At 42.9% G+C, this 19,599-nt stretch overlaps 1 protein-coding gene and 1 long non-coding RNA gene across 5 annotated transcripts in view; one reads left to right on the forward strand and one right to left on the reverse strand.

Moving 5' to 3' along the window:
* Positions 1-1,390: 1,390 nt before the first annotated feature.
* On the reverse strand, positions 1,391-16,602 carry LOC106729705. 3 transcript variants are annotated; one of them, XR_004321291.1, is made up of 3 exons: positions 16,375-16,602; positions 12,946-13,095; positions 1,391-6,694 (listed from the first exon to the last, which is right to left on the reverse strand). It is a non-coding gene; the product is annotated as an uncharacterized LOC106729705 (long non-coding RNA). The 3 variants fall into 3 exon arrangements; XR_004321290.1 differs by having other exon boundaries at positions 16,135-16,602; XR_001366114.2 differs by lacking the exon at positions 1,391-6,694 and adding an exon at positions 10,629-12,297 and having other exon boundaries at positions 16,135-16,602.
* Positions 16,603-16,717: 115 nt separating this feature from the next.
* Positions 16,718-19,599, forward strand: part of TTC26 (tetratricopeptide repeat domain 26) — a 34,448-nt gene continuing 31,566 nt past the window's right edge. Inside the window, exons 1-2 of one of the 2 annotated variants that reach the window (XM_006185341.3) lie at positions 16,718-16,856; positions 17,358-17,495. In XM_006185341.3, the coding sequence (XP_006185403.2) occupies positions 16,854-16,856; positions 17,358-17,495 (141 nt within the window). In that variant the 5' untranslated portion in view covers positions 16,718-16,853. Of the gene's footprint in view, positions 16,857-17,357; positions 17,496-19,599 lie in introns of those variants that run through there. The other variant, XM_032483453.1, reaches the window with a different exon arrangement.

A 19,599-nucleotide genomic window follows, 5' to 3' on the forward strand; every position in this document is an offset into this window, starting at 1 on the left:
CACCAGTCAGAATGGCCATCATTCAAAAGTCCGCAAATAACAAATGCTGGAGAGGCTGTGGAGTATAGTAATTATTGATAGATGTGTATTAGTTGCCATTTTGAACTTTGTTTTCCAGTTGATTTGATATTTCTTCTTTGTTTCTTCCTATTCCTTTTTGTGGTTTCATAATTTTCTTTTGTGTTAGCTTGGTTTCTTTTTGGTTTTTGTGACTCCATTGTATGCTTTTGATTTGTGGTTACCCTGTTTTTTAAGTATATTTACCCCTTACTATAACTGTTTGCTTTAGACTGGTAGTCATGTAGGCTCAAACACATCCTAAAGAGAATGAAGAAAAAAAAGAGAGAGAGAGGGAAAAAAAAAGTCTATATTTTCTTGCTCCCCTCTCCCACCTGCTATGATTTTGATATTCTTTATTTCTATTTATTTTTTCACATCCTTGTGTTTATTCTCTTGCAACTCATTGTAGTTATCACATTTCCAATTATGGTTTTCTCATTTCTATAGCTTCCTGCTGCTTTTCTATTTAGAGTAGACCTTTCAATATTTCTTTTAGTATAGGTTTAGTTTTGCTGAATTCTTTTAGTTTTTGCTTGTCTGTGAAATTCTTCATCTCTCCTTCTATTCTAAAGGATAGCCTTGCTGGATAAAGTATCCTACGTTGCAGCCTTTTCTCATTCAGGACTTTGAATATATCTTGCCACTCCCTTGTGGCCAGCAGTGTCTGTGCAGAGAAATCAGCTAAAAGTCTTATGGCGGTTCCCTTGTAACTAACTCTTTGTTTTTCTCCTGCTGTCTTTAGAATTATTCCTTTAACTTTGGCCATCTTAATTATAATATGTCTTGGTGTAGATCTGTTTGAGTTCTTCTTGTTTGGAACCCTCTGTGCCTCCTGTACTTAGTTACCTAATTCCTTCTTTAGGTCTGGAAAGTTTTCAGTCATGATTTCCTCGAATCCCTTTTCAATCTCCTTTTCTCTTTCTTCTCCTTCTGGGACCCCTATTGTGTGTAGATTGGCATGCTTTATATTACCCCATAGGTCCTTTATATTGCTTTCATAGATTTTTGCTTGCTTTTCTGTCTGCCATTCTGATTGGATGACTTCTGTTATTCTGTCTTCTAAGTCACTTATTCATTCCTCTGCATTATCTAGTCTGCTTTTTATTGCCTTTAGCTTGGCTCTTATCTCAAAAATTGAGTTTTCTGTTTTTAATTGGCTCTTCTTTATAGTTTCAATTTCCTTTTCATAGTATTCTTTGTTTCTATTCATAATCTCTCTTAGTTCCTTCAGTGCTTTTATCATTCCCTTTTGAAGTCATGATCTAGTAGATATCTCATTGTTCATTCTTTCAAGGGACTTCTCTTGTTCTTTTAATTGGGAGTGGTTCTTCTGCTTCTTCATTTTACCTATATTTCTCTGGCTCTATGAATTTAGGAGTATCAATTATCTACTGTGGTCTTGAAGGGCTTTTTTATTTTTGTTTGTTTGTTTTTATTTAAAGTGGGAGCATTCTTGTGTAAACTGTGTCCATCTAATGGTTTTGTTGCAATGGCTGTTCTTAGTATGGATGGTTGCCTCTTCTTTCCTCCATGTGTATTGGCTGTTATCCCTTTGATTGGGAATGTGGTTGGTGTTGTCGTGATCAGAGCCTGCCCTGATTGTTGTTATTGGGTGAGGCCTCCTTTTTTGTGCTGTGGTTGTCACAGCCTTGACAGGGTCCTCATCTGCTCCCCTGGAACAAGGCTTCTAAACCCATTTCTGAGCTGTGGTGTGTAGTATGCAGGCTTCAGCTGAGAAGAGTAGGCAGATGTCCACTGAGATGTGCCCTCTGTGGTGTTGTCTGTCACTTGTTATGCAGGCTTACAAAGTATTATTTGTTGACACTGCCTTTGTTCTTGCCCAAGCTGTGGTAATGTCAGCCACCTGCTCTGGTGTCCCGCAGATTCTGAGTCCCAGGAACCACCAGTGCAGATCCACCAATGTCAGGCACTAGGACCCACCATAGCAAGCGTGCAGTCACATATCTGAATCTGTGGTGCACCACAGGTTCAGTGCAGACCCCAGCCCTGCCTCCACGTACCTAAGGTACACTGGCTTGTTGTAAATATCCGTAAACCTCCACCCTGCGTTAGAACTCTGCTCACTGCCTCTTCATCCCAGGGGTGCAGGTTCACAAAGGGTCCAAAGAGAGCAAATCCACTTGCTCTGCCTTAGGCTGTAAACAAATCTCAGTCCCGCCTGGTGAAGTTGCAGGGCCCCTGGGGATGGATTCAGCTTTCAGCCCCGCCTCCTCTCAGCAGCGATGGCTATGACCCAGCCCCACCTCTCTTCTCATGAGAACACACCAGCAATGGAGCCAAGTGGAGACAGCGGATATGGCCTGGCTGCACTGCGCGCCTCCCCGCCAACACACACCAGCAGTGGTGCTCTTTTATGGGAGGCTCCCAGGCTGTTCTGTTCTGCGCACACCCCCAGCCAGGGCTCACACCGCCCTCCAGTCCCCTGAGGCCGCCTCCACGCAGTAGGCCCCAGCCTCTCCCTGGCTCATCGCTGATCTCAAGCAGCCAGTCCTTGCCGGCTCATGTCTAGGGCTGGGGATCGCAGGGACCCTCAGTGTCTGTTTCCCTTAGTTCTGTCTGCCAATCAGTTGCCACTTTCTCCTCTGATCCTTGGAAGCTCCAGTTCGGTCCCTGCTGACCTCCTAGCTGGAGAAGGGACGTCCCAGCATGAGGGCGCTTTTCTTCCTATGCCGCTCCCTCCCTGCAGGACCAGTCCTGCACCAATTTTTTCTTTTTTTTTCTCACTTGATTTTGTGATAATCCTATATTTTGGAATAAGAGACACTCTGCCAGAATTCAGTAGGTGTTGTGTGCGACTCATTGGGTTTGTAGATGTAATTCTTGGTGTATTTGTGGGAGAGGGCGAGCTGTGAGTCTCTCTACTCCACCATCTTGGCTCAATCCCCCAAACCATTTCTAATTCCCCTCACCCTAAGGGGGTCTTGGTAGCTCACCTGGGTGGGTACCCCAAACCCTCATTCCTTAGAGGTCTGAGCACCTTCTCAGAGCATGGCTGCTGCTCTTGTCTTGTCCGTTCACAGACATGGCTGGGCAAAGGAATACCAACTGACTCTCCAATCTCACTGGAGTTCACACATATTCCTCCCCATCCCCTCTAACAGCAGTCCTACCTCCTCCTGCTGAACAGGCCAATCACCTTTCATAAGACAATGATTCCCTGTCTTACCTGCTGGTCCCTCACCATTAGGAGGCCAAAGTGCCTGGTGGCAGCCATAGCTTGTAGTCCACTGGGATCTTTGCTGTGTCCCCAGGCAAGAAAGTGCCCCTTTCCGGGACTAAGACCCCTAATTTTGCAGAGCTGAGACTTCTGGGGACAGGGAAGGCCAGTGAGTTTGTAAGGGAGCAAAACTTGCCACCCTAAAATGTCTCTTTGTTGTGCAGATCATTTTGAGCTGAAAATAATCAAAGCCCAAAAAAGACTCAGGAAGAAACTTTGACTGAGAAGGAAAAGCCAGGCTGGGCCCACTCGTAAATCTAAGTTTAAGAAGTGTCGGATTACTGATCTGAGTTCTGCTGGGCCTAACTCGTAAATCTAAGTTTAACAAGTGTCAGATTACTGATCCGAGTTCTGCTGGGTTAACTCGTAAATCTAAGTTTAATTAGTGTCGGTAACTGATCTGTTCTTAATTGAAAAGTTCTAGTTTACTGATTCCGTTTCCCTTTTGTGATATTGCTGAGCTCTTTGCATCTTATTGGCCAGTATACCCCAAGCTTGTAATCTACCCTATAAAACCTCACGCACACGTGTTAGAGGTGCTCAGAGCCCTGGAGCAATAGCCCCTCTGAGCCCGCCAGCATAATAAACCTGAGTACTCCAGCCCTCCGAGTGGTGCTTGTCTCTTGGCTGGCCTGTCATTTCCGTAACATGACCTTCCCCCTAATTGCCTAAAAAAAATTTAGATAGAGGGCCTGTTCCCAGAATAGAGCTATCACCAGAGACACCTGCAAAGAACATGGGCTCGCTATGGTGGGGCAAACTCTAAACAGGGTCTAGAGATTAGAGTCCACTCTGCATCCCATTGTCTCTGCATGACCCAGCAAACATTTATTTACCAAATATTTGCTTTTCCACCTGTATGTGGATTGCCTTCCTCCCCCTCGAAGTCCCAAACCACTACTCCCAACACCCTCTTTTGTCCTTAGCTGAAGATGGTATTCAAAGTGAGGGTTTCAGCCATTTTGAGGAGTTACTCAGTTTTCCTGGGTCTCTCCCAAGTATATGTGTTATTAAACTTTGACTTTTCTCCTGTTAATCTGTCTCATGTCAATTTAATTCTTAGGCCAGCCAGGAGGGTAGAGGAAAATTTCTTCCTCCCCAGTAGGTCATTGGAATGATGCTAACTGGAGCCACTCATACTCCCACCCATTGTGGAAGACACATGTATTCTTTCTATTGGTTGGGGTGGAGGGGGTGAGTGAAGTAGCTCAGTGGAAGAGCACATATTTAGCATGCACGAGGCCCTGGATTCAATCCCCAGTACCTTCATTAAAAATAATAATAATAAATTTTTTAAAAACTTAAGATTCTGTTGCAGACACAGCACCATACTAATCTATCTGATTGAAGAAATATACCATGATGTCTTGGAGGAAGTGTCATCATTGCATTGTGTTGCCTCCTGCTGGAGCTTCAGCTGCGTCTTTAACTAGTCATTCCAATATTTTGTCTATCCAGCAACTTCAAGGTCACTGGGTGTGTGATATGACCAGCAGATCCCATGTTTGTGGGCTCACTCCCCTATCTCCTGTGAAGGAGAGAGGCTTCTGGTCAGATGCTGTGTTATGTGGGATTCCATGTCTGTGGATCAGGCAATCTGTAAGTCCCCAGAGACTGGGGCTACTGAGGTCCTGCAGGCAGGAAAAGCAACCCTGTACCTGGAATCAGTGTCAGTTCCTGAAAGAGCATACCTCTGGCTCTTCCAGGAAAATAAAAAAAAGGCCCAATGTAGTCAACTGGTCACCAAGTATCCTATTAAGGAATAGAGCTTAGCATTCGCCTTTATGGCGGGCAGACTGGACATTTAGAGGTGGCAGTAGCTGTATTCATTTTGGCAAATGACAGTCCAAGCTGTTACGTTTTTTTATTGCCTCCATCTCTGCCACCCTAGCCTCTTTGTTCAGGTCCCCAGCATGCAGCAGTGGTGAGAGAGGGGCTCTGACCAAGGCTGGCTGCACTAACCAGCCATATTATTTTGTCTAGTTGGCACACCTTTCATGATAGACGCTTACTCGTGGGCCTTAACATGTGAGACAAACATCTTCCCACTTTGTGTCCACTCCCCTACGTCCATCCACATGCCTCTACTTCAAATCTTCTTGTTTCTGATTTTACAGTCTTTTTCTTCAGGTCCTCCGCCCACCAGCCAGGCCACTCATCACTGTCCATGAGTCCACATTTGTTGTAACCTTGGTCCATTCTCCTTCCGCACCAAGTGGATGACCAGGTGCACATCTCAAAGCTCCTCCTGTTGGTGAGATTTTCCTTCACCACTGTTCTTCAAGGCCTCCTCTGAGCGAGACTGTAATACAGCCACCACCCATTTTCAGCTTGTACCCACATACTGAAGTGACCCACCAATGAGCCCAGTGTATTCTTTTTCTTCTTCCTTTTGCTGGTTATATGGGATCCCCCTCACACAGCCACAGGTCTAGGCTAGGGGAGGGGTGCCAGTGCAACTGTAATGAGTGACATGGAGATCTGGGCTACATGCTCTTACAGCTTATTGTACCTCCTGGTCCTGCTTATGCTTAGTCCCAGATGCACCTGTTTTATCCTGTGATGACTCTGATGCTGGGCCTGCCTGTATAAATTGACCTGTCCAATAGGACCTAGCTCGTGATGGCCAATGTGAGCCCAAAGTCATTTAGTATCTCTACCAAGGCCCAGTAGCAAGCTAGGAGCTGTTTTTCAAAAGGAGTAATTCTTCCCAGCAGTTGGCATTACCTTGTTCCATAATCCCAGGGGTCTTCTTTGTGATTCTTTTATTGAGACTTGTCATAAACGTCACGCTACATATTGTTCCATCACTGACACTCCAACACTATAGGCCCTGCCAGATTGTAAGGTCCAGGCAGCAGTGCTGTTGATATCACAGGCTGGACATACTGCTGCGTTATTTTTCCCTCTCCAGGTCCACTCAAAGCTGGCAGACTTCCATGCAGCCCAGGGTGTAGGGGTAGTTTTCTTTGGTGTAGAATGTGTTTCCTCAAGAACTTAAAGAAGCCTAATGGGCTTTGTGCTTCCTTTCTTCCAGTAAGGGATGCCAGGTGCAGAAAGTTGTCTTTAATTAGGAGGACATGTCCCAGCACGCTGCTGGCCATCAGACTTTTCAGAATCCTTAGAGAAGTGGCAGGTCACTGAATCTTCATAGGATTTCTCTCCCACTGCCTGGAGCTTCTAGCGTGCGCTCCACCACTTCCTCATCCTGCCTGAGCAGCATATCATTGACATAATGGGTCGATGTGTGGTTACATAGGCTGTCCACGTGCTCCAGTCCTCTTCAGACTGTGTTATGACGGGAGGCTGAAGAGTGAGCATAGCCCTGCAAAACTGCAAATGCTTGCTGATGTTCATTCTGTGCGAATATGAACTCTTTCTGATCCTTTTTCCTGACTGGGATAGAAAAGAATGTATTTGCCAAATCAACAGCCACAAACCAGGTACCTGAGGCTGCATAACTCTGCAAATCCTCTATGCCTGGCACGGCAGGTCAGACCAGGTGACTACCTCCCTGCTGTAGTCTGCAGTCTTTCTCCAGCCAGTTACTGTAGGGCTGACACTGGCAAATTAAATAGAGATATGATAGGGATGACATGTCATCATTTGATATTTAAGAGTGCCATTGATCTTGGCCATCTTCCTACCCTGGGTTGCAATGCAATGTAATGCCCAGGGGTGAGGGTGCAGTTTCAGCTACTTCCACTTGGCCTTCCCTACTACCATGGCTCTCACCCCAGAGGACAAGGAGGCAACGTGAGGGTTAGTCCAGCTTCCAAAAATGTCCATCTCAATATACATTTGGGATTAAGGGAATGACAACTAATGGGCCTCTGGACCCAAGGGGACTCACCTTTTCAGAAATCCATTTGCTCCCAGTCTAACAGGGGGGGCCATCAAAGTGCTTCAGCTGTCAGAGTATCAGCTAACCTCTGACCTTGTGTTCAACAGTCATCCAAATGCCTGGGTAAGCCCTCTTCCCAGTGTTTTGCCATCCCAGGAGATGTTGTAGTTCTCTCTGGGGAAGCATTAGAGGAACTATTACAGTTCATCCTTGCCACAGCATTGCAGGTCTTTCCTCTGGGGACCTGGCCACCTCTTCAGAACTGAGTACGATGTCTGAACACTGGTTCAGGTATGGAAACCAGGCAAAAAATTGTGACCTTTTATTGGGGTGACTGTCTTCCTCATTGTCCTGCTTATTAATTCTTGTTTTTTTTTTCAATTGTGCATGTAAAGCAGTGTTTTGTCGGCTACCCATCTATTCTCCTCCGAGGGAAACTGTTCTATTCACAACCTCTGAAGCTTTCTAGAGGTCAGCCCCCAACTGTGGCTGTCATTCTGGCTTTGTTGTAACAAACCCCTGGCTTCTGGAGTTACAGGCCATCACCTGGGGTCTGTTGCATCAGGGCCCTATCATCCCCACTGCTATCACTGAGTCAAGTTCTAGGACAGCCCCTCCTTCCATCAGTTACACCCCGTGGGAATGCACCGCTGAACTTCTTAGTGACTTTGATGCCCCTTTCACCAGGGTTTTCCTGTTAACCTTGATGGAAGTGATGCCTCTGAGCCATCCTATAGCACCTAATTTTCTGGTGGACCTTTTGGCCTGTCATAATATAACTCTTCTAGCACGTCCACCTTCCTGAGTCTTTTAATCCTTTCCTGTACTCTCTGCCAGAGAAATTTAGGCATTTCATCCTCTCTCTTCATGGGCCATTACTTTCCCAGGCTTCTAGGAGCCACCTGGCAGAAATTTTGCACCATTCCCTGTCCTTGTCAGGATGTTAAATCCTGTATCCTGAGAGAGTGCTCCTTTGTCAATAACATCTATATACAGTCTTATATTCCAGCTCACTTAATAGAGGCGTTTTCTCAGAATGATAAGGTTGAAAGTCAAAATATATCACTTATTTTAGAGGAATAACAAGGAAATGAGAAGAGAGGAGGGGAACTATTTGTGTAGTTAGAGAGGTTTTTTTGTTGTTCGTTTGTTTGCTTGTTTATTGCTATTGTTTTACTGGAAGATCTAACCATTTGAGAAAATTTCAAAGAAATAAGTCTCAGAAGAATGCAAAGCTGTCGTTCAGACACATTCACGTGATATCAAGCTTCGTGAATCTGTTGAACCACCAATCAAGGAGGGAAGTAAAACATACACAAGGCAGCGATGAGTCAGCTCTGCCAGGTCCTAGAAATTTAAAGTACATAAACATCAGAGGATTGAGTCAGATGGAATGTCCAAAGTCCATGGCAAACAAATGTTCTCCAGGAGATACAGGAGTCAAAGGAGACATTAGTCAGCCAGACAGGGGAGGGCAGAAGTGGGGAGCAGGCCGGGGATTTCCCTAGATTGAATCTGCGTAGCAGCCTGGGCTCTCTGGGAGGAAGTGAACTGGGAAGGGATGAAGCTAGAGTGTACAAGAGGAGAGGCTAACTTTAGAGTGAGAAGAACCATTTCCCTCTTTGAGGATGAATTTATAGACTTTGCTTTGGTGGTTTGAAAATGAGGAACATCGGCTGCAAACTTCCTGATAATACTCGTCTGAAAGCACAGCAACAGGCACGTAGTCCAGAGATGGGCTGACTTGGTGACGATGACCCGACGTGGTGGCAGTTAGCTGGCTCCCCACGAGCCTTACCTCCTGATATTTGCACCCTTGTGTCGTCCCCTCCCACACTGCATAGGACTGATATGTGTAATCAGTATGATATTACAGAAATGGCAGCATGAATTCCAAACCTACATCAGAAAAAACATTGTGACTTCCTCCCTTTTCACTCTTTTTTTTTGTATATATATATTTTACTGAAGGACAGTCAGTTTACAACGTTGTGTCAATTTCTGTTGAACAGCGTAATGCTTCAGTCATATATGAATATACATATATTCATTTTCATAATCTTTTTCACCATAAGTTGCAACAGGATATTAATATAGTTTCCTGTGCTCTACAGTATGAACTTGTGCTCTCTGTTCACTCCTTTATCACTCACTCTGGGGAAGCCAGTTGCCATGTTGTGCGGACCCTAAAGCAGTCCTATGGAGAGGTCTGTATGGCAGGTAGCGAAAGCCAGGCATGTGGGCGAGCCACTTGGAATGTGATCCTTCAGCTCCAGCCAGGGTCCTGTGACTAGAGCCCCCAGCTGACAGCTTAACTTCAACCTCAGAAGAGCCTCTGAGCCAGAACCACCCAGCTAAGCTACTCAGCACTATGGGAGCTACTCAGTAACTATGGTAGATAAGAATATTGATTGCTTTAAGCTATTAAGTTTGGGGGCAAATTGTTCTGCAGCAGTGGATAATGAATACCATATACCCAAACACGCAAAGTAATAAAAATCCAAAACACAGAGTAATGTGGACAATGTGAGGAAACTGGGTAGGTAATCCGGTCCAGAGGGATGAAAGGACAGATGAAGTGAAAAGAGCAGATGAGAGGGAGTGGGAATTACAACAGGTTATCAGGTTGCATGTGGCTGGGAAGAGACGACCAGGGGCTTAGGATCTCTGAGACCGCTGTATGGAAGGTCAAGGCAGGACTGGGCATGGCAGGCAGAGAGGGGCCCCAGCAGGCTGCATCCGGGTAGCCTTTCATGCCTTGGGCTTCCTCCTTCAGTACTATTCCCCCTGGGATAGAATAGGACCGGGGCTGTACCCTGAGCCCCCAGGCACTGGGTGGGAGGCTGACAAGACCACCAGGCCCAAAGCATCTGCTGTGTGTAAATGCTTTAAATAATATGAAAACTTAAACAAATGTGGCACATTCATACCACAGGAATATTATTCAGCCATGGAAAGGAATGGACTCCTTGTACATGCTATAACATGAATGAGTCTTAAAAACATTATGCTGAGTGAAAGAAGCCAAATTTAAAGGGCCACATACAGTATGATTCCATGTATATGAAATGTCCAAAATGGGCAAATCCATAGAGACAGAAAATAGACTAATGGTTGCCAGGGTCTCAGGAAAAGAATGAATGGGAAGTGGCTACCAGTGGATACAGGTTTCTTTTGGGGGTCATGAAAATGTTCTAAGATTAGATAATGGTGATGCACAAACTTGTGAACCCATTAAATTGCATACTTTAATATGGTGAATTTTATGGCATGCAAACTATATCCCAATAAAAAATAGAATATGAAGACTGAAGTGCATCTAATAGCACTGAGAGTGTGTCTAGCACTATGCTAAATGCTTTCTGTATATAATTCATCTAACTTTCACAACCAGTAGGCCTAGGAAGTGAGGACTGTTATTATCATTTTCTTTTTACAGGTGAGAAAACTGAAGCCCAGAGAGGTTAAGTGACTTGCCCAGGTCACACAGCTAAAGCAAGTGCCAGAGCCAAGAACTGAACCCAGGCAGTCTATCTCCTGAGGCTACAGGCTTAATCACTCTGTTATATCACCTTTTACTTATCCATGATCTCAGGTGAGTCTTAAGCAAATCAGCGAGGTGGATTTTAGTACCTCTATTTACAGAGGGAAAAACTAAAACTCAGACTGGTTAAGTAACTGCTCAAGATCACACAGGCTAGCAAGCCAGGGAGGCAGGATTCAAATCCAGGTCTTGCTGATTTCAAAAGACACAACTCTATGTCACCTCCAGCTGTTGCTGGCAGCTGCCTTCAGCAGCAGAGGGTGAACTGAAATGGACCTTCCCAGGATCCCGCACCTCAGCAGCCAACTGACACAGGGAGCTCCTTCTCTTAACGATCATGGGATTGCAACACCTGGTATTTTTCCAGTTTACATGTTATGATGTTTCTATTGCTTTCAGGTTTCTCCATTTATCTTTTCACCAAATAAACAATTCCATTAGCAAACAGAAGTTGAAAATTAGAGGGGAGCTAAGTAGTATAATGCACGCTTAGCATGCATGAGGTCCTGGGTTCAATCCTCAGTGACTTTGTTAAAAATAAATAAACCTAATTACCTCCCTCACACAAAAAAAAATTTTTAATGAATTAAAAAATCAAAAAAAAATTGAAAATTAGTTTGCTCAGTAGCTTCACACAGACAAAGCCACTTAGTTTTAACTGGTATAAATCAAGTTACCTTTTATTTGGAAATAAATATTGACTCATGTCTTTAGTTTCAGTTAAAAATTTGGTTGTCTAGAAAAATTTGGGAGTTTTCAAATAGATACCTCTTTTTAATTTTTAGATTATGGAAAATTTCTACATAAAAATAGATGGTATAATAAACACTCACGTACCCATCACCTAGCTTCAACAATGATCACCTGTAAATTTCTTATTATCTAGTTCTCCAATTTATTAATAGTTCAGCCATGACTATGTTATCCTTTAGCATTGGTTAAATCACTTTTTAAAAAGCAAAATTTTCATAGGTGTCATTTCTTGATTATAAATGTATAGATAATTCATCTGAAACTAACATTGTGAAACAAATACATATCAATAAAAATAAAATAAAATAAATTTATAAATAACTTATATTTTCTTCATTTTGATTCTTGGTATCTTCCAAAATTTCCACGGTGAATATGTAGTAATAAGAAAAATAACTTATTTAAATAATTGAAAAATGTATTTCTTTAAGGAGCATTTTTTTCTAATGCTTTATCCCACAGTATTTTTTGCTCTTTCTTAGAAAAGTCATATAACTCACTAGTAGGAAGTGGGATAAAATTTGCTTTTTAAAACATGCTTTTTGATGGTAAGGTAGAATCTTTGTGAAACTAATGAACAAAAGAAGAAAAAAACCTAATAGCGCTCAATAGAGCTGATGAATGGAGTTAATGTGTTCCACAGCAGAAATGTTGAGGGATCTTATTTTCATGAGACTTTTTCCTTAAGGAAAGTCCACCCTAGCAAGAAATGCCAAAACTTCTTACTGTCTTCCACATTCCCTCAGCAACTCATGGCCCTGGTGATTGACAGGTGATTTCCAAGGACCAGGAGTCAGGATCACTGCATCATAGCTAGAGTGGTGTAACAGACTCCAGAACATCACTCTGAGCTCAGACCTGGATTATCATAAAAATAAAACAGAACAAAAATCCCCCAAAACACAGATTTGGCAAGATGCAATTTACATATCATAAAATTCACCTGTTTTAAGGGTACGGTTCAATGTTTTTCAGTAAATTTACATCATCATGCAACCATCATCACAATCTGGATTTTTTTTAAAATAATATTTCAGAAATTGCCATTCTATTGCAACTGCAATAAAGTTGCAAGTTCCAAATTTGCTTCTTAACTATGCAACCAGCTTTTGTGTGTCTGTTATTATGTGTTTTATAACACCTTAGACTCTTAGAGCTAGCATTGGGAATAGCAGCGTCTTCTCAAGGATACTCAGTGCCATATTCTACCCTTCATAATTACAGCTACCCTTCAAACAGCCTCTAACAGGAACTTAGAGCTTAAAACAGTAGTCTAAACTGCTGAAAATCAGAGATCACTTCAACGGATTTAGCAAGATCAACAGGGTTATTTACAGCATAATCAGCAACACTGCCCTTAGACTTCGAGAGGGGACCCTGCTCTGGGCTCTGTCTGCACCTCACACCAGGTGTGAAGAAGCTATGGAGCTGAGGGGTTCTTGCGGCTCCCCCTTACCACACTATGGTAAATTCCCTGCCCACACCACTTCCAGCCTGTTTCCCTACCTGAGTGGGTCTCTTCCCTGTGTCTGTCCTCCTTTTAGGTGTGTCAGGGGGTGACTGCTCACAGGAGAGTGAGTGATGACCACTTGCACTTGTAGGATGGGCCTCCACGATGTGCACAGGGCTCCCCCATGGTGTGGGATGGAACCTAGGCTGAAAAGAGAAGGGCAGGAACTGAGGGCGGGGGCTAGCTCTCACCACACTGCCGCCTCCCCCAAAGGAATTCTAAGAAGTCTAAATTGGACCATGACTTTCTTCATGGGGCTGCATTTGTCAAGGTAGGAGGAAAAAACATTTTAATAGTTTGCTAGGCTGATTTTAACTTTTTCAGTATTTAGACATATGGTATGTGGACCTCTGTTTGTATGGTTTCATTTACATGAAACGTCCAGAATAGGCAAATCCAGAGGCAGAAAATGGGTTAGTGATTGCCAGAGGCTGGGAGAAGGGGGAGAAGGATGAATGGCTGCTGATGGACATGGGGTGATGAAAATGTTCTGGAATTCGACAGTGGTGATGGATCCACAACACTGAATTGTACACTTTAAAAGGGTGAGTTTTATATTAGTTGAATGGCATCACAATAAAGAAATTACAAAAGAATATAAAGATTGTTATATAAAGAAGAGCCAAAAATAATTTTGTTTTACATTTAACCAAAGGTAGGGATATTTCTGATATTTGGAACCAAAAGAATTATAAGTATAGTGTTGAGGAATTTGTGCATCTTTAAAGTCTATGGATGTGCCTGTCTGCATGTATTTATCTATGTTTGTGTGTATACAAAAGTGTATATATCAGGGAATTAAGATATGTAGTCATTCATTTACTCTCTAAGTGATTGGGGGTGAGGATGGGGATGGGGACAGGAGCTGGAGTGCAAGGAGGATGAAAAAGAATCTAAGAAATCATACCTGCCTTCTATGAGCTTATGGTACACCTGAGTCTCTCTAGGGCTAGTTATTCTGAGGGCTATGTAATGTAGTTCAACTATAACACAACTACCTCTACATTTGGGAGAATTACTTCACTTCTCCAGATGTTGTTTCCTTAGTCTGTTAATTGCGAGGGTTGGACTAGATGTCCTTTAAAGGTCCCTTGCGGCTCTAACATTCCATGATTCGGTGATTTTAGACTACCTTTGCAGCTGTGCTCACTGGGTTTGGGAGTGAGATAGATAAGTCATCCAATCAACACATATTTATTATAGCTCCTTATTGTCTGTAATGTCATAAGCCAAAGCAAAAAGACCAGGTAAGAATCATGAGATTGAGAAGTCATAAAACATGTCATGAGTCAATTGTATAAGATGGTCAAATCACTCAGTTTTTTGTACTCAATACAATCAAATTAGTCACACCCAATATTAAAGAAAATAAAGGGTTTAAGGAACCACTCTGAAGAGAGATCCAGGAAGGGAGGCATCCTCACTGCAGAGGGCAGGCACGGCTCCGGATGTAGGCATCAGCAACCAGTGTGGCGCTGGCTTTTCTCAGCAATAACCTTCTCCTCAGGCACAGCCTCCAGAAGATTCTGACCTGGGCAGTCTCTAGCGTACTGTGTACACTCCACTGAGATCCCTCTCCAGAAACTGCACTCAGACCCTATGTTTTGTGAAGTATAGTCCCTGGGGTCCACCAGTTACAACCCCAGGAGCAAGAAGCCTTATCTGTGGACAAAAAAATGTTGTCTGCCATTTCAGTAAACAATGAATGCTGCCCTCCAACAAGCCAGCAGACACTGCAGCTGCCCCTGATGGTGTGCCCGGAAGGGAATTCAGGATGGAGAAAAACAGGATACTGGTCCTAGGTGGTTAAAAGATGCATATCAAAGGAATAATTTCAATGAGCCCACACTTTTGCATCTTCCCATACATAGAAAAGCTCTAAAATCCTTAACTTGAGATGTCTGTTTTTTGTAATTAGCAGTAATCTTTTGATGTTCAACTACATTTTTTTCCCCAGTAAAAACTCCTATACATCCAGGCTCCTTTCTTACCTCTTTGGAACAGCTCCTCAGAGATACCTGAGAGGCTGGTAGCCAGGCTATTGTCTTAGTAAGTTCCCCAAATAAAACGTAACTCTCAACTTTTAGATTGTGTACTTTTTCAAGTCAACACATGGGTGTGGATTCTGAAAAATTAGGATCACTAATGAGGACAGGAGGGAAAGGAGCTGGGCACAATTATTAAAAGAATGACAAAGCCATTGAGGATAGTACAAATACTGGTTAGAACCAATTAGGCCCAAGATGGCAGGAGATTTGATTTCCAGTAGAGATTAAGCTTCATTATACACTCATTGTAATAGGGTAGCGTGCTAAATGACACACCTGCCGATGCCATGACAGTTCTGAGGCTGACCATAAAAGGCCAAAAAGTGAGCAGTGGCCCAATTCCTGGAAACCCCTGTCTTTTCCCCAAAACAGTTGGAATAATCCTCCCACTTGTTAGCATATGAAATTACCTAGCCCATAAAAACTAACCAACCCCACACCTTTGGGCCACTCTCCCTTCTAAGACAGACACATTCTGTCTATGGAAGTGTGTATCTCTCTAAATAAACTCATTTTCACTTTACTATGGCTTGATCTTGAATTCTTTCCTGTGCAAAGCCAAGAACCCTCACTTGGTGGCCCGTGGCATGGGCTTGCCTAAGACCTGGGAAATGACCACTCTCTCGCACCCCATTCTCCTGCAACACTAAGAAAAATAGCATTGCTCACCACCTATTTCCACAGGTTGTTGTAATGCAAGGCAGTTGCTGACCAACAGTAGCACTCTTAGAAGAATTTAAGATGAAAACAGAATGAGGTATCCATGCTTTGGACACACATTAATAGGCAGGTCCCTCAGATAGTTAGATGTATATTTCAGGAAGAATTTTGATGACCCCAGATTCTTGCATCTTCCCATACATAGAAAAGCTAAAAAGATTAACTGGAGACACTTGTTCTTTGTGATTAGCAGTAATCTTTTATGAAGATATATGCTTAACTGCAGGTATTCCCCAGCAAATTTTGTATGTATATATATACACATACTGGCTTCTCCCCTACCTCTTCTGAGCAGTCGCCGCAGAGTTGACTGGCTATTTCCCCCACATTAATCCTCTGCAAAATTCTAAATAAAGCTTAAACTCACAACTCTTATATTTAAGTGTTTCCGCAAACCTTTAAAAACAATTTACTTACCTAACTTCACACTCCAGTTATCGTAACTTACATACTCAAAGTCTTAACATCAGACCTTTAAGAACAATCAAGATGTATGCCACATTGGCCACTGTGACTGACTCCATCTTGTTTTTCTCTATTTCTAATAAATCAAACGTTCTATCCTAAATTTTATGAGCAGGAATCACAATATAATGTCAAGTTACAAAAGTAAGTTTATCTACGGAAATAAGAAACTGTATTCTAGTGAACTCCCACCTCCAAACATCAGCTTCCTTCGTTTGGCAGGAATTTTTTTGGTACGCTTTCCCTGAACTGCACAGGATACCGAGATCACATGCCAGTCAACGCCCAGGGTTGCTATGGAGCCCAACGCGGTCCAAATCGGAAGTGGTCCTTGAAAATTACTTTCCCAGGAAACTTGTATTTTAAAACCATGCCATTCTAACTCGCTTTTTCCTAAAGGAGACTCAGAGAGATACAGTCAAACTCTCCGCTCTCAGCACAGAGAAGGACGTTCTCCTCCCAAGAGAGGAACTTCCATTCCTGCAGAAGCGAAAGCGGAAGGGAACCAAGGCGCGAGGGCACCGGTTCTCCGACGAGCGCTTCTCCCGGAGGGACCAGTCCCCCGGCGGGGTTGCCGTGGAGACCGAGCGAGCTTTGTGGATGCCCTGGCGCGCTGAGGCCCGGCCTTCTGCTGTCTGTCTGCGGAGGGGACCCACAGGACCGACGCCAAGATGGTTAGTGGCTTTGAATAGTGAGGAAGAAGTTTGAGGAGGTCCTGGAACTGGAGATTAGAGGTTCCCAGCACACTTCTGGGTTAAGTCGAGGAGTGTCAGCAGAGGATGATCTCCGTGCCCTCCGGATGTTCCCTTGGGGGACCGGGATGCGACTGTAAATGTCTCGTTGCTTTTTTCCCTCCTGCTTCTCCATTTCCTCACTCCTGAGCTGCGCGTGGGGTGGAAAGCAGACCAAGGGAAGACTGAGATGACAGAAGCTGCGCGAAAACATCTCTTATCTCACTCTAATTGGAGGAGATAAAGAAGTAGAGAGTAGGAGTTCAGCTCAAGCACAGGGTGATGGTACTTTTAGTAAAATAGGTGTTACAGAAAGAGTTTGAATAGGCTTATCTGGGGTTCGTTGTTAAGGATTTGACTTATAAATCCAGGAGCCGTCACTCTAAGTTTAAAATTGACCATCGGAATTGGATCCTACAGCTGCCTTTGTTATTTCTTTCACAGATGCTTTCAAGGGCCAAACCTGCTGTAGGCGGGGACCTACCACATACTGACAAAAGAAAGAAGAAAGGTAGGAAGATTCCAAAACTAGAGGAGCTACTTTCACAAAGAGATTTCACTGGAGCTATTACCCTGTTGGAGGTAATGTCCAAAGAAGGTTGCTTCTTAGGAGGTGAATAACAAGGATATAAGATGAATGCTTGGATGAATGCTGGTTGCTATGCTGTTGGAACAGGTGGTTGCATTCTGGGGCTTTCTATAAATCTAGTCAGGCACAGGTTCCAGATTCCAAGTTAGGTATAAACCTGATTAAAAATGAACTAAAAAGACAGGCTTCTTTCTTGTGAAGCACTTTTAATGATGTCTAGTCCCACTGATGGTGAATCCAACCTAAAAATATAAAGGGACATTTAATACAGTGTCAGTTCACATATTGTTTATTTCATTCTCTGACTTATTTATGATTTATTCCTATTATATGCTATAACATTTTGATCAGATTAAATAATTCTACCATGTTTCATGCTTATTGTCTAAAATATCATATCTTCAAAAGATATTTCAAATATGGCAGTAGTTCTCAATTTTTAATATGTAGCAGTATCACTTAGGGTACTTATTAAAATGTACATTCCTGGACTCCTACCCTAGGGAATTCTGATTCTTTACAGAATTGGTCTACAGTGGTGCTCAGGAATCTGTATTTTTTGGCAAGTGGCCTAAGTGCTTCTAACACAGATGATCCAAGAATACTGCACTTGGAGAAACTGCTTTGTGGGAAGCACATGTCATAGGACAATGAAGGGATGCACCAAAGAATGAAGCAATGAAGAGTTTTGACAGCACAGCCTGGCCGTGTTGTGCCACTGTCCTTTCTCTAATGCACTACTCCAGGCATGTTACTCTATCAACAGTAACTGTTTTAACTAGTTTTCTGTATCTTTCTCAGTCTTTCATATATAGTCCTGCTTCTCACTAGTGCTTTGGTATTGAGCACATTGTTTAATTTTTTTGATGTCAGCTTTCTCATCTTTAAAGTGGGCAAGTTGACTTTGAAGAACTTTCTAGCTCTGTAAATCAGTGGACTGAGTGGTAGATACATGTCTAATTTTTGTCCATCTCTTTTTCTCTTCTCTCTTTTCTTTGAGGCAGTGACCACATTTTCCTTACTGTGTAATCCAATGCTGCCTTTAAGTTGTCAGGGAGGCTCTGTTCTATGTTTACATCCTTAGGTAGCCAGAATGCCATGATGAGTGGGAATGGGAACTGCCATAGTTTGGGATGAGGAAGACTCATGAACTCTTCTGTGGCTCGAGGGGGTTCCTAGGGCAAATTCAGGGAGACCTGAAATAGGAGTCTCTTCACACTTAAGGCACTGTACTCAAATTCACAGTATTTGCTGAGAGGAGAATTTCTAGTGCTATGAACTTAGCTACAGGATTAACCTCTTCTTCCAGACAAACTATCAACAGATGTGTTCATCTTGTAATGTTAAGGGCGTCTGAAGTTTTGTAGCAATGTTCTGTTTAATTTTTAATTTTTCACCCAAGGTTTTTACTTATCACCATATGGAGTGAAAAGAATTCTCACCTTACCATGGTAGTTCAAACTCCTCCTTCAAGGGCTCTGTCCTTTCCTCCAAAACAGGACTTTTCTTTTGTTGGCTGATGATTTTATGAGTGTTTTTTCACAATGGACAGAAATGATTAGGCCATCCTTCTAAACATCCTTAATTCATGTAGACCCTGGTAAGCCTGTTCAAGGGAATAGAATGATTTAATGGCTTGTCCTCAGTGAAAGATTATAACCTATGAAAAATTTATATGTGTGTGTTAATGGGACAGGTTGGAAGTGTGACACTGAATGCAGTGGAGCATGGGAGAGAACATGGCCTTTGGAGTCAGTGGGCTCTGGTGGTCCCTGCCACCACACTGACTGGCTTTGTGTGGTCTTGAGTTCATTGCTTAATTTCTTTAAACTACAGTAATTTGGCATTAAATATTTCACATAAGTCTTGTGTTCCTTATATATCACCCAGAATTGTTAGGAGGAAAACCCTTCAATACTTTCTGGAGTAAGGTGTCAATAAATACAGGAAAACAAATGTGAAATATTTGAAAATGTAAATTCCAGTGACTATTAGAAGGTAATTGTGCAGAGTTCTGTAGGTATAGGTTTAATTAAACTGGGATTGTCTTGTTTTCATAACTTGTGATTTCCTATCATTCATTAATAACATAGTATG

This window comes from Camelus ferus, chromosome 7 (genome assembly GCF_009834535.1).
Source record: "Camelus ferus isolate YT-003-E chromosome 7, BCGSAC_Cfer_1.0, whole genome shotgun sequence".
Taxonomy (NCBI): domain Eukaryota; kingdom Metazoa; phylum Chordata; class Mammalia; order Artiodactyla; family Camelidae; genus Camelus; species Camelus ferus.